This window comes from Triplophysa rosa, linkage group LG1 (assembly GCF_024868665.1).
Source record: "Triplophysa rosa linkage group LG1, Trosa_1v2, whole genome shotgun sequence".
Classification (NCBI taxonomy): domain Eukaryota; kingdom Metazoa; phylum Chordata; class Actinopteri; order Cypriniformes; family Nemacheilidae; genus Triplophysa; species Triplophysa rosa.
In genome coordinates this window covers 20,572,960-20,588,854 of record NC_079890.1, presented here as the reverse complement: position 1 = coordinate 20,588,854, position 15,895 = coordinate 20,572,960, and the positions used below count along the sequence as shown (strand labels likewise).

Here is a 15,895-nt window from a genome sequence, read left to right as displayed (position 1 = left end):
GAGCAAAAGTGGGCTCCATGGAAGAAGACCCAGGAGGAAGAAAAACATAAAAAGCCAGACTGGAATTTCCTAAAATTCATATTGACAAGCCACAATAAGTCTGGGAGAATGTCCTCTGGAAAGATGAGTCAAAACTGGAGCTTTTTGGTAAGTCACATCAGCTCTATATTTACAGATGAAAAAGTCAAGCTTTCAAAGAAGTGAACACCATACCTACAGTGAAACATGGAGTAGGCTCGGTTATGTTTTGGGGCTGCTTTGCTGCATCTGGCTCAGGGTGCCTTGAATCTGTGCAGTGCACAATGAAATCTCAAGACTATCAAGGCATTCTGGAGCGAAACGTACTGTCCAGTGTCAGAAAGCTCTTTCTCAGTTGCAGGTCATGGGTCCTCCAACAGGATAATGACCCAATACACACAGTCAAAATCACCCAAGAATGGATGAGAACAAAACATTGGACTATTCTGAAGTGGCCTTCTGATTTGAATCCCATTGAACATCTATGGAAAGAGCTGAAACTTGCAGTCTGGAGAAGGCACCCATCAAACCTGAGACAGCTGGAGCAGTTTTCTCAGGAAGAGTGGGCCAAACTACCCGTTAACAGGTGCAGAAGTCTCATTGAGAGCTACAGAAAACGTTTGCTTGCAGTGATTGCCTCTAAAGGCTGAGCAACAAAATATTAGGTTAGGAGTCCCATCATTTTTGTCCATGACATTTTCATTTGTTTTATTATTTACAATATTATGCTGAATAAAAAATCAAAAGCAAAGTCTGATTTCTATATGGAATAAACAATGGTGGATACCAATTACTTTTGTCAGTTTCAAGTTATTTCAGAGAAAATAATTGTGCATTCTTCATTTTTTGTGCAGGGGTACTAACAAATTTGAGCACGTCTATATATAAAGTAGATATGTATTCACGACAAAAAGAGAACGGGAGCTGCGCCTGTTAGCCTTAGGTGTCCCAGGCAGTGCAAAGATGAGCATCAGGTGGGCTGGAGCTGGGTCTGTTGGCCTTGGGTGTCGCTGGGAATAAGACATGGAGACAAAAAAAGAGGGATTTAGAAAACATCTAACAAAACATTTGATTCATTTAGCACATCACGCATTGGTTTACAATGGCAAAAATAAACTAAATATTACAATGCCTGGTATTTTATTCACTGCTTTGGTCTGTGGTTAAGGAGTATTTATATCAATAACTGTAATAATCTAATTTTAAACTTTATTCAGATTTTTTCATTGTCAATTAGTATTTTTACATGTGCAAATATAACAAATAAGATAATAATAAAAACTCATAATGTGCAATATCTTAATAAATATAATACTTACATTTTTGCTGCTCAACTGGAAAATATTGAAAGTTCTGAGGAAAAAAGACAAAAACAGAACTGATTATGATAAAAATAGTAAGTAAATTACAGACAATTTATGTAACATGGGTGGGTGGGTAAACCATTTAACACAAACAACAATTTGTTAATAAAAAATAAAGCGCTACATTCACTAAAAGTAAACATAATAGCTAAAAGTGACAAAGTCATTGTTTGTTATTTAAAGCTACCATTTAGCCCCACAAGCTTCATTATATTTGTTAGCATCTGGGCTAAAACAAGCGCTGTCTACACTATGTACTAAATAAACGGTTAAACAGCAAAAAACAGCCATACAATTAGACGTACATGTATGTATTAGTATACATGTATAAACATAGTATATAGTTACTATATTTATTTTTATTTTTTACTTCACTCACCTATAATGGGACAGTCATACGAGGTTGTTGCGTTGAGGAAAGATCCATTATTTTGAACCCATTCCCACCTGTCGCGCAACGTAGGAGAGCACTCATAGGCTACTGCAGCCGCCTCGTACCACAGACAGATGTTTAATCTCAAAACCCATCGGCGTATGACATCAAAGTACAGTGAGAGCTATTTGTGAACTGACTGCTCCGTATGCTTTAGAAATGCTTTTCTAATGCTGTATGATTTATTTTGTCATACGGTGTGACCAGTCTGTGCAGAGCTGTAAACGTTAAACACATGCAATGATGCTGCGACAATGGGCCAACAACAACGCCACAGTACTGTGGAGCGCAAGATTGCGCTATAAACACAGTGAATAGGAAAGCTGCACTTTGTTTGGATGGAAAGTACAACAACGTTTATATTTTTCAACAGATTTCAGTGATCTACGTTCAGATCTACGTGTAGAAAAAAATGTTTTGTCTCCAATTATTATAATCTTAATATAAAATAATTAATTGTGAAATCTAAAGCTTGCTGAGAATTGCCTTTGGTTTTGTATGAGAAAACCATGGGGTGTTTATCTTTTGACACTCCATGTGTTTGTCTGTCTTGTCATTGGCCCCGCCCCTCTCATTTTCAGTATTGCTTCCCTGCCTTGTCTTATGTTTCTCACCTGCCCCTCGTTATCTTCCTTTGTTTGTTCCCCTATAAATGCCCTCATGTTTCATTGTCCTGTGCTCGTGGATTGTATGTACTTGCGTTCAGTGTTCCTGTTCTTCACCTTGTCCGTGGATTGAGTTTTGTGTTTACCCTGCCGTGGTTCTGTGTGAGACGTTTGGTCGAGTTTTGTTGATTATTTTTAGTTCTTGTTCTGCCCCCATTGTGGTAAGTTTTTGTTTCATGTTTTGTATCTTAGTTCTGTTCCTGTTTTACACCCCCTCGTGGGTTTTTGTTTTGTGTTTTGAATTAATAAAGTCTTTGTTAACCCCTTCTACCCCTCCTGCCTGCAATTGGGTTCTTCCGCCACGCTAGCCATGACAGTCTTATACAAGAGAGATTCTCCAGGAACCACTTACATGTTTACGGATCTTACAATAACCATTTTTTAGAATTTCAGTTCCTTCAATAACCAAAAAGCACTTTGAGGTCCCAGTGTAGTGAAAAGGTGACTCCAAAACTTCATAACTGGATATGGGGTTATTCAAGAATCTTAGAAAATTCCTGGAAGAACAACCAAGACTATAGATGGTTCCACCAATAACCCTATTATGAGAAAAAGAGCTTTGAAGCAGTGCTCGAATTGAATCAAGCCTTAATAAGCCTTTTTTTGGTGGGGGTTAGTCTTGCAATATACAATTTATACAAAATACACAATATATTTGTTCATAATATGCATAACTATATACTATTTATTAAAAACAGGCTTACATAAAAGAACAGGCATCTTTTACTGTATTTTGGATCAAATCAATGCAGGCTTGGTGAACAGAAATTACTTTTGAACAGTAGTGTACGTCCAACAGAATAATTCTAGCATTATTTACCAATGTAGTATTTACTATTTTCCCTAAAAAGAACTGGATGATTGACACTTTGTGATTATACTTTTTGTTGCAAAAGACTCGTTTAACTGCAAGAAACTAGGCCTAATAATAATTTACGCAAGGAATACAAAAGCCCCGACATGGAGTTGATAAATATAGTGGAACGATATAGAGAGAGAGAAAATTACCCCTCAAAAAAGTAGAAGCTTCCTCTTCCTGACTGCGAGTGGAGGTTTATTATTCTCCATTTTTTTGCTGAAGTTAGCTTCACCGGAGCGATGCCAATCAAGCAGTCATGTCAACGATGTCCTGCTCTTAACGGTCTTTAGATGTGGGGCGGGGCATTTAAAATTTAAAGAGACATGACAACTAGCCCATAAACGAACTTAATATAAATTATTGTAAATAATGAATTCACGAAATTTTACCTATAAAAGGTACTTTATACCTTTAAGCACCGTTGGGTCAAATTTACCTCATGCCTTTATTTTTTATGATTTTACCCCATGTTTTGTTCTCTTGTCCGACTTATCATTGCATCAATTATTATATATACCGTTAGGAAAAGTGATTTTCTCACTTTAGCTTTGAACATAAAACAACAGCACAAAATCATAGCTGATCACTAAAAATAATAATTTCATGTCTCTAGACATTACATTGTCATGACAGTCATATAAAACAGTGACATGATAAGCTTTTTTGCTTTATCAAAACAATATTCATGTGTATGGAGATATTTTACCCGCTGGCAGTTTTACGTATACAGCGAACTGGCGGTTCTAGTGTTAAAAATGTCCACAATTAAATATAAACCTTTAAAACAGCTACGTACAAAAGCATAGTTATTTATAGAATTCCAAATGGTCTGCATTTTGCCATGCTGTTCTCACATGCATCCCTAATGTACTATGAGAGGCTGTATCATGTGCTATCGCAGCATAACAAAACAGCTAATTTGGATCCAGCACCTCAGTGATATCATCCTAACGAGGAGCAAATGGGGAATGAGGCCTCGCTCGCGTTGTTGTTGCCACAGATTACACCTGACACCCAAAACGTTGAGGCTTGATCGGGTAGCTGTTCGAATGCATCAAAGGCAGTGGAGAGAAACCCTACACCTCTGCTGCAAGAGAGTGACGGCAGGAGAATGCGAGAGGGCAAGCGCGGTATGCGGAGAGGCAGGCAAAAAAAGCCATCTACATTTCAAATGCAGAGGATGTTTTCTGTTGGATGTTTATGAAACATGGCTGCTGGGATTGAGTGAATGTAAGAAGATATGGCATCAAAGAGGTGCTCAGAGGAAACACAACAACAACACGCTGCTGCTCGTGGAAGAGAACACAACTTCTCCTAAGAATTATGCCATATCTTCAGCTGATTACCTGTAACAGGGGGCCGGAACTACTTGCTCAAACCTCAGTACCATGCGTGCATGTAGAGTGGGCGTGGCACAATGCTGACCAACAGAAGGAGGGGTTTGCTTAAAAAGTAAAATGATCCGTGGATGAAAGAGTGTACCGTATGGTGCAAAGATGGCAAAATAACACTGATACCAATGCAGTGACATAGTATATACAAAAAGATAATATATAAATAGGTAAACATACATATATTTCTCAGACTTTCACACTTCCAACAGCTGTTAATTTAAACACTATGGTCTTTTTGGTTGGGTGTTGACATGACATGCAACTAAAGTCACGTTTTCCATCAATTCTTGTAAAAATCAGCATTTTAATCACATTTACTCTAATCCCCAGAAGGTCTTTTTATCATGTTTTGTGCACTGACAACTCCAGTCAGAAATAAAACAACTGTGGGTGCTTGTTTTCTCACACCAATTATAGTCATTTTGACAGGTCAGGGACTGCAAAGATTCATTGAGGCCCTTGCTGGAGAGATTGCAAGAGACCACTATGTTTGTTTGTTTTGATTCATCACATTATGCATAACAAAAGAAACAAATCAACAACAGATAAACTGTCAAACTTGTAGGCAAAATCTATTTTCTTAAGCATCACAACTTATTCAGAACTAACAAAACAATAGAATTGTGAACAATGCAATAAAAATATATAACTTGCTTAGAAACAATTATTAATTATTCCATGCAAAACATCTTTATTAATATTGACTTTATAGGTGTTGTTTTGTGGTCAGAAAGGTTAGATCCCGTAGTAAATGATCGTATTATCATTCAAATGAATCCATAGTTAAATAAATAATCTACTCTTACTGGTGTCAATGTAAAATAAGAGTTTAAATTATGCATCACTTGCATGAACTCGTATCGGGATCAAATGAGGTTGCTTCTCTTCGCATCGAATTTATAAAATGCTAAGAACTATAGCAAGGTTCATTCAGACATTAAAAGCAAAGCTGATAAAATTCTTTTGAGAAAAAGACATAATGACACCACTGAAATAATGGTTGTGGATTGTGATTTTATGCTGAAATTGCTATTCAGTCCCCAAATGTGTCCCCAAACTACAAATTAGCTTGTCCATATTTGTTCTAATACAATCTGTGCAACTTTATCAAACTGAAAAATGTTATATGCCAGCTAGAAATCTCCCCTTTTCAGTATTTTTTTTTCTTAACAAATGTGTCCTTAAACTATTTCATCAGCAGTCATTCTTCAACAGTCTGTTACTGATCTGTGCCCATAATATTAGCAGTCAGCAAATGAGCCATGGAAGAGAGTTATCAGCAGCAGTGCTGTGGTCGGGAGAACACGGGTAGTTATGCTTGCATGTGCTGATAAAAGATGCTTCAGCAAAACCCTGAAAAAGCTTATTTTCCTAACACTCAATCCTCATTAGGTTCAATCAATACTCCTTCAGTCCCTCGGCCTACTGACTCATTTCAAAATAACATTACAGGTCATTTGTCTCATCGTTGACTAGACTGCATTATGGTGCTTTCTGCCTCTGAGAGCAAAGAAAGACAAAGGCAGAAGAAAAAGAATGTCGGACGCTAGAATTTCCACCCAGTGGATACAACTTTAAATATTTTTGGTTGAGAAGTCATTGAAAAATCAATGTCTGCTTCCTACAATCCATTTCAACCAAATCAATCATAATCTAGCCAGCTGACAGAGGAGGAAGACAGGGGGAGGGAGAGACAGCGAGAGAAAAAGAGAAAGAAAAATGCACACAATCTTTGTCTGAAATCTCTCGATTCGAAATCCATTCTCATAAAAAGCTCATCATCACATCGTTTAGCCTGGCTAACAGCCTGTCAGTCACCAGGGGCCTCTGAAGAACACTACCGGGAATATGGAGCCTCAGCTGGGGGTCCTGGGGACCCGGTCTATCTCTGCCTAGTACATGAACACTTTAAAATTGACTGGGTTGGGAAAGGCTATCATGATGAGAATCAGCAAGTCGATTAAATCTGCTGGAACTCCCACATGCGGTTTTTGCATCTGTTCCAGGGGTCAGAAAAGAATACCAGAGTAATCATGTTTAAAATAAATGAACCCCTGCATCAACAATCTAGGTAGTTTCAATAAAAGAACCTCTACAAACCAGAGCACTGATGGATATAGATTGCCCTTTAAAGGGATCAGCATTGTCCCTTTTGATCTTATGCCCTACTTACAAACATATTTGGATCATGGCTATTACAGTTCTTGTACAAGCAGTATTCTTATGACTGAAAACATGCAGCACATCACAAAATATAAACAACAGTTCACATAAATATTGAACTATATGATTATTTATGAATTTTATTCGTTGACGAAATAAACAGAATAAAACTCAAAAAAAGGATGACATGGAATTGACATTTTAAATAACATTACTAACAACTCCTGGACAATAGATAAACTAAAATGAGTTTCACATGCTCTCAAAGTGTCTGTAAATTAGGACACAACACTCTGCACTATTGGTAATAGTGATTTAATAATGGTTTTAAAGAGGGACACATGACTCATGAATAAAAAGAAAAGTTTTTTTTTCTTTTTAAAGGTTTTTTTGTAAAGTGCTTATTTGATAGTAATATAAAAAAGAATATACATTTATTTTAAATTATTTATCTATCTTATCTAAAAATACTAGATAATGTTACCTATTATTATTATTATTGTTTATATTCTTTATTGCCTAGAGGATAGGGCCTTCTTGTGCACATGTGTTTAATCATTTCATAAAAACGGCAAGGTCAAAAATAAATCACATCCATTATTCGCTACGGATTCCCCAAAGCATTAGCGGGGGACTGTTTAGAATTTCAATTGGCTTCCAAGTGGCAAAACCCCTTAGCTAATACATCAAAGAATATTTGGCGTCAACTAATCGGTTTAGGGCAGATTTGAAGTGGCTAAAATCCGTTTGAGGGGACACAGAGAGAGGCAGGCTACACGTTACCGGCTGTCCACTGCCGTCGGCGGAGACACTCCTAACCTCGAGCCTCGAGGAAACCTGTCACGCACTTCACGTTAACTAACTTTTGTTTAACCAGACCATTTCGCGCGTGAACGCGAGAAGCAATTAGTCTGCTACAATAGATAATGCTTTCTAATAATAGTTTCTAAATCCAAATTAAATGACGTCGTTTCCCTGAGGCATTTTGCTGAAAAAAGAAACACTACTTGAAACAACACCCCCTAGCCCTCTGTCTCTTTTTTGTCGGCCCAGTTGTACTTCGTTTGACATTATTCTGTGACGACATAGCCTACACTGTTGTCTGTATAGAACGCAATTCGCATTAAACGTTGTATGACTGTAAACAAAACGGTTAAATTAATTATAAAAAAAACAGTACCACTTTTAAGTCTTTACGCGATTCGTTACTCAGTTTAGGTGAATGGCTTGTATAATCAGTAGGAGTGCGTATCCTAACATAAGCCTACACCTCCCCTTACCGTCCAATCTTGGAGTTCACGGGAGCTCGCTTTTCAAAACAAAACGAAACGGTACAATACAACACAACCATTTTTAAATCGTCACATTTTGCTACAACATCACGCTCAAAAGTGCTGTTCTAAGCTTCTTCGTTCACCTACACGACGGTGACTATATGAATTATAAAGAATGTCATTTAGGTTAAATGAGCACCTACCTTTCTGCCAGCGTGTGCGACTACTCCTTGCTGCATTTCTCTTTCCATGCCTTCCTTCAGTCACCCCTCCAATGTCGCTAAACAGGCTGCTTATCAAATCCTATTGGTGAAGAGGAACTCATTACTGCCGATAGTAGTCTATCAATGAATACTGACGTCATTTAAATGCTAGCCCAGCTATCCATACAAATAGATGTGCTATTTAAAGGTGACTGAGCATTGCCCACTTCCACTGTGCTTTAGCAAAAACTGTAAACAAAAATAGTTAGGCTAGTAGACTGCATGGGGTTGGAATTAATAAAATCACGGCTGACTCCTAAATCAATAAGTCAAATTTAATCTAGACAATTATTTAAATATTTAAAACATCATAATATGCATGTTTTATTTTTATCTACATCAAATAGCGTGCTATCAATACTGAATATTATTATTTTGTCCCAAACGGAGTTTCGCAGGTGGTGGTGCAGCTGTAAAGCGCAGATGCATTCAAAATGGCTTATATCACAGTCGACATAATATCTTCTTCTGTTTACTGTTTGTTGTGCTTTTAACTTAGCATTGGTCCACTAAGTTTGAGCGTCATCATTCTTCACTCTTGAGAGGTTTTCAGAGTGCAGAAACACGTGACCCCATGCACATTTTCTGTAGCAGCGCCTACAGCGATCCCTTTCGGTTCAGAGAGACACAATCAGTTCACCAAATACTGCATGAAGTTATTTGGACACCATTTTTCATTTTTGTTCGTTTTATTCTTATTCCAATCAGCAACATGATATTTATTTTTACCTAACCTGATATATTGGTATAAAATATTAGGTATTAGATAAATCAAGTAATCCGTGCAGTTCATAAATATCTGCCCCACTTCTGTTTTAAATTATTTGCGTGCTTCTGCACGGTACAATTTAACAAAAAAATACTATTACAATTTGGATTAGATTCAAATATTTGTATCAAGGCAATTCAGTAAATGATCTGTTGAAGTTGTGTTTTTTTATATCCATTATTTATTCTTTTTCAAATACATCCATATGCGATGATACACACGTTTTTAAAGATTCATACATGCGCATCGGCCGCAGAGAAATGTATCTGTTTGAATCAAAGGGATTTAGAGCCCCTGGTCGTGGCGGATTTGCCGTGGTTCATATGGTCTTAATCTGTCGGCGCTTGGGCTTTGGTGTAAAGGAGAAGAAGATAGCTTGTTCCGGGATCTAAGGAGAAAACTGTCCGGTGGACAAATCAGTTAACACCTGTCAAAGTTACTTCTTCACTCTCTTACCGCTGAGAATTGATCGAAGCACACATACAGTCTCGTTTGCTAAAATGGTTCGACAACTACTGGAAATAATTCTGTTTCCAATTAATAACCGAGGCAATAAAAAATGGTCTAAACATATTCTCCACAACATTTTTTCAAACTTAACATTTTCAAGATAGCCTACGTCAAAACAGGTCGCTCATAGTCATTGGTCACATGGTACAATCAACGAATGTCGCAAAATTATTTCTACACGCTCAAACTAAGCGCAGACAACAACCAAAAACCAGAAGGACGAAGAACTGCAAATAGTAGTACTTGTAGCGTCTCCTCGTATTTTGCAAGCCGTCCCAGGAAGATAAGAGTCCGTTTGTTATTAACCATGTGTAAAAATGAAGGCTTCATGTATTTAGAAAATGAGCAAAGTTGAAGTTGATGTACTGGCTCGCATGAGACCGCCATCCAGGGGCTGTAGCTGCTCAGTCTAAGGCAACGACGCTTGTTAGAGACAAAAATAGGGGTAGCGGGGGAGATTGTTAGTGAGCGCCATGGTACGAATGTAGAGAGAGAGAGAGAGAGAGAGAGAGAGAGAGTCTCGTAACCCAGCTCCAGTTTGCTTTCCTTCGATGACTACACCCCGAGAGGAGGAGCGAGAGGCTCTTAGTAGGCGTCAGAATCGTCAATTTCCAACTTAGCATCCTGGCAGGACACTCTCCGATGCAAAGCCTTATCAGAGAGCAAAAACTTGTTCCGCGCGTTCGGCATGAGAGACACAGCGCGCTCAGAGGGTGAGAGAGTGGCTCTAAAATCCGCGTGTGAGTGAAAACAACCTGGCTGAAGCCTGACAACGACTTATTAACCAGTGTGAAGTCTATGCATTCGTCGATCTGTTTAATTTACATCACCTCTATCACACTGAGGAGGACGGGACGGAGGTCTGGAACTCTATGAGCGAGCGCGGAGAGCGCGTGAGAGTTTGAGGGCATAGAATTCAAGTGAAAAGTTTATACTTGGATCTTCACCATGGCGTACCCTCAGGGCTACTTGTATCAGCCATCCGCCTCTTTAGCACTCTATTCGTGTCCTGCCTACAATACGAGTGTGATATCGGGACCCCGGACTGAGGAACTGGGGAGATCTTCCTCTGGCTCTGCTTTCGCTCCCTATGCCGGATCTACAGCTTTCACCAGCGCCTCGCCAGGCTACAATTCCCATCTCCAATACAGTGCTGATGCAGCCGCCGCCGCTGCCACTTTCACTTCTTATGTGGTAAGTGCGTTTTGTTTTCTTATATATTCATTCATACGAAAAGTTGACCAGTATACTTGCGAAGTATATTATGAGTTCCGAGTATGACGCAAACATTACGCATCAGTTAGGCTATTGCAGCGCAACATTTGCTGTTTTAGTAATCAAATTTGCATTGCCGTAATTTGTTGGGTTTAATAATTCTTAAAATACTAATCATAACAAAATTAAGACGAAAGTAAAAATTATGCCCAAACAGACATTACTAATAAAATGACATTAGTAAATTACGCAAACATTTCTTACAAACAAATTCCAGAAAGACTACAGAAAGAAACATGCCCACAAACGCGCATAATAACTCGAAAAAAAAATATTTAATAAGTGTATTTTTTTGTCTTTTGCGGCTACTCGTTCTTGCGAGGAAATTACAATTGAATGATGAGAACAATTCTAATAGCCTATCAACGACATTAAATTGTCACTAGGGCCCAATTTGTCCTCATCTGTGCTTCTGTGCAAATAAGCAACTTAAAGCAACTTAAAAGGAAACATGTTCTACCGGCTATTTAAATGTGAAATATATCAGCAGGCCAGCCCTGGTCAATGCGTGTACAACACACTGTCAGATGACCCAATGGACTATAAGGCTGGAACTTCTAATTAGCTCTATCATATAAATAAACAGTGTCACAGCTCATTGTATGAGCGTAAACAAAAATGTGATTTTGAAGCTAAAGTTATAGCAATTGCAATACATAACCGGTATTGCTGTGAAATTAGGAAAATGACAAAATTAAAAACGATACGCTGCCAACTTGACCCAGCGGCCTCGCGCTGTATTAAATAATTCGATTTGAAGCGTACATGTGGCATACATGTGCTTGTTTGTCTTTGCATGTGTGTGCGTATGAGAGTGTTTGTTTATTGTGTGTTTTGTGTGTTTGTGTTTGTGTTAGTGATCTGTTACTAATTTTATATCGTGTCGAAATGGTGAAATCTGGTTAATAAAACAATTGCTTTGGCTCCATGCAGAGCTCCCCGTATGACCACACGACAGGCATGGCCGGATCTATAGGGTATCACCCATATGCTGCTCCCTTGGGCTCGTACCCGTATGGGGACCCAGCTTATCGGAAGAATGCAACCCGGGACGCCACAGCCACTCTGAAAGCTTGGCTTAACGAGCACCGGAAAAACCCGTACCCCACCAAAGGCGAGAAGATCATGCTGGCCATCATCACTAAAATGACCCTCACTCAAGTGTCCACCTGGTTCGCCAACGCTAGGAGAAGGTTAAAGAAGGAGAACAAGATGACCTGGACCCCACGGAACCGGAGCGAAGACGAGGAGGAAGACGAAAACATTGATCTAGAAAAAAACGACGACGACGAGCCAAACAAGCCCACAGACAAGGGAGACTCCACAGACACAGAGGCAGGTCTGTGGAAAAATCATCAATTTTTCATTGCAGTCGTTTCCACTCCGGGCGCAAAATTGATTGCTGGTTAATGGTGGTATATTATTTATAATGGGAGAATTGCTTTAAATAATAATCACCTTGAACTCCTCTAATTTGACTTCTTATGGACTGAGGTTTCCTGGTGACGTACAGTGTTTTGCACTTGATTTATCTCAGGCTGCATAATAAGGACACAGCTGGCGCACGGAATCTCATTTACAGCTTTAAATAGCCATATTATTGATATTATTATTGTTGTTGTTGTTATTGTTATTATTAAAAAAATATGTTTTTTTTTCGTAGCATAAAATGTTATGTTTATTAAATGAGTAACTAAAAAAACGCTACAACACTTAGCCTATTTTAAAATATTTGCAGTATTTTCTCATTAAAAATAACACAAAATAAATTAATTAAAGCTAACGCGTTGACCATTCTGTTTACTTTTTTTTTCAGATCATAAACTTATCAACCCAGGGGAGATGCCATGCGACAGGTTTAGAGATGAGACACATTCTAAAGATCTTGATCCACTTTTGACAGACTCGGAATTAAAAGACTCAGAGGAGAGGACGGACTTGCTCGCTGAGCAGGCAAAACCCACCACCTCTTCGCCTTCCATTCTACAAAGAGGGAATGATCTCATTACGCAAGAGAAGCAATCAGAACCGGGCCACGCCACGAGTACGGGGAGCAGCAATGTAACGTCTGTTATTCATTCCCCCCCGTCGGCGCCCAAACCCAAACTCTGGTCACTGGCCGAGATCGCCACGTCTTCGGACAGGTGCAAGGGGAGCAGTGAGGCTCCGCAGGCCGCAGACCTGGGTCAAAGCACAGTCATAGCCAGAGCTGCCTCGCCGACCCGGTCGTCCCCTCAGTGCCCTCTCCCCAGCAACACTGTGCTCTCTCGGCCTATTTACTACACATCTCCTTTTTACCCAGGCTACACGAACTATAGCACTTTCGGACATATCCACAGCAGCCACGGCACCAACACTGGCTCTACGGCGCATTTTAATGGATTAAGCCAGACTGTTTTAAACAGAGCCGAGGCTCTTGTCAGAGAGAGCAAAGTAAGAAGCCAAACGCACGTAGATCTTTGTAAAGACTCACCTTATGAGCTAAAGAAAGGTATGTCAAACATTTAATACCGGATTCAACGCCAATCACACGGACATTTATTTATTATTTGTGGTTGCTTAAAAGAAGAAGCAAAAGAAGAAGCAAAAGATCATTTTGATTAAAAAAAATCGAGGACAATTATTTTCTGAGTAAATGCTTATCCTGAAATCTTAGTTTCTGAAAGGTAATCAAGAGGATGTAACTTCTAAGAATTGTCTTAAACGATGCAGCCGCCCGAGTCTATTTGTATTAAAGACTAATATGTATATTTAATGTAGCATTTTGTATTTAAAATGGACAATACACTATCTTTGAAGTAAATTATGGTAAAGAAAATGTGTGCAGCGCCTGATTTGAAAATATGCATGGCTGTGAATGTTAATTGATAGCTGCACAAACGACAGAAATAACACAAGGATGTGACGGAAGACATCATGGCCGTAAAAGTATATTATTGCCAAGCGCAATGCAATGTCTCTAGCAAAAGTTAGATCGGTGTGAAAATACTTTGAATCAGTAGGTAAACCGTGTGTTAATGTGCTTTTCTGACACAGAAAAAGCAGATGCAGAGATTGAAAACTCAGGCGGTGTGGGAAAAAGCCATACGGGGACGAGAGTTTGCAAACGCTCCTCGGTCGATTTTTACATTCTCCAGATAGCATTGGTTATGAACAATACTCATCTGACATTTGCAAACTAAGAGATGGTTCAATGGGTGAATATTGATATGACAACAGCGGCAAAAGTGTCGAGCAGTCATTTAACCCAATTACATTGCAACCGCGTCGTGTTATATGCAAAGCAATCAGGTGGCGAACTCTAGTAATGAGTTCGATTTTATGCCAAATTTAGACCTCATTACTATGTCCTAGGCGTGGCAAAGTGGTTAGAGGCGCGCGGCGATGCGGAGTGGGCCTGGGAGCATACTGTTCTGTTAAATCATTAAATGGTAGGATAGGCTTAATAGCGTTTGGATTATAGTCGCTGATGGTTTTCAAAAGTGTATGTTTCAAAAATATCCCTCTGGCATTGCATGGCCTGTCCCTCAGTACTGTCCTGCACCTTTACCCTCACTCGCAGGTAGGTGTCACACTTGCTCTTAATTTCAATGCCTGAAACTTCTTCAAGCGCAGGGATCCGAGTAAAACAGTTACCATCACAAGCTAGAAAAATGTTTAAAGACTTCAAGTGCCATGCAAAAAATATCATCATGCAATTGTAGGCTATTTATAATCTGAAAAAATACACAATTTAGTAAGAAAATGTGGTAGTACAAGACAAAACAAATCCTATATAACCATCACGACAAACTGCTATAACTATTTATTTAAACATTTATTTTCAAATTATTTTGAACACCTTTTAAAAAAGAAAATGTATTTCCTGAAATTACTTTATTTATCTTGGTCTCATGAAATTTTACCACTGTCGTAGCATGGGATGTATACAAACAATTTAATTTAAAATAGTGCACTTTTTTGGTAGGTTTTTTGTAGATTATATTCAGCATTTTCCTTAATTATTGCTACTAAACATTTTTTATTGTTATTATATTATTGTATTTATCGAACGTGGTAATGTATATTATTATGATCGGTTTTTATAATTACATAAAATTACGTTGTTGTTGTTATTACTATTATTATTATTCTTAAGAGAATGGAGAAAAGCAAGAGGCTTGATTCAGTCTGAGGTCGTGTCATTAATCTCTATAGTTTACTTTGCGCACTCCAGTTGAAAAGTCCCCTGGGTTTCATTTAATTCCCCCGGCTCTAATGTCCTTCCCCGGCAGCAGAGCGGGTGAGGGGGGCGGCTATATTTAATCTCTCGGAGGTTACGGAGCTGCCGCTGCACCACATCACCCGGCTAAATAGCATAATTATGTTTTTATTTGCTGATCCCTCTAGGAGTTGAAGCATTCAATGCAATGCCCCATTTGTGCATAAACCCTTTTAGAAGTTTTAAAATGCAGGAATTTATTTTCTTGAGGGACGATGGCTATTTTTTCTTTTAGTGAATAGATATAATAAACATTCATTCGCATAAATTGTCACATTTTCTGAAAATATCCTCGCTTATGCTGACATAGGCTTTAATATTAAAATATCGATAATAATCTCATTTTGCGCATGGTAGAAATCAATTGGATATTTAAAAGGATAGACGGGGAATATGTCAAAGCTGATTACAACGCCTATAGGCACAATAGAGACAGACTTTTGAACACACTTAAGATGTCTAATTTATTTTTGTAAAAGTGGTGTGAAATCCATCTCACTAAATTTTGCTTTTAGTGGCATAAAAGCAAAAATAACCACACATTTAACGCCAAGAAAGAGATAGCTCGTTTAATTGGGAAAACAAAAAATAATTGGGAATTTTTTGTTCGTTCGATTAGCATTAGAAGAATTATATTTGAATAGAAA

The 15,895-nt window shown here is 38.5% G+C and overlaps 1 protein-coding gene and 1 long non-coding RNA gene across 2 annotated transcripts; one reads left to right on the top strand and one right to left on the bottom strand.

The window, feature by feature from the left end:
- Nucleotides 1-403: 403 nt before the first annotated feature.
- On the bottom strand, nt 404-10,121 carry LOC130571326 (uncharacterized). The gene is made up of 4 exons (XR_008965068.1): nt 9,956-10,121; nt 8,374-8,473; nt 1,338-1,371; nt 404-1,028 (listed from the first exon to the last, which is right to left on the bottom strand). It is a non-coding gene; the product is annotated as an uncharacterized LOC130571326 (long non-coding RNA).
- A 224-nt stretch (nt 10,122-10,345) lies between these two features.
- irx5a (iroquois homeobox 5a) lies at nt 10,346-13,813 on the top strand. The gene is made up of 3 exons (XM_057362141.1): nt 10,346-10,906; nt 11,921-12,326; nt 12,804-13,813. Exons 1-3 carry the CDS (start codon nt 10,661-10,663, stop codon nt 13,493-13,495), a joined length of 1,344 nt encoding a protein of 447 aa, XP_057218124.1. The 5' UTR covers nt 10,346-10,660; the 3' UTR covers nt 13,496-13,813.
- The last annotated feature ends 2,082 nt before the right edge of the window (nt 13,814-15,895 follow it).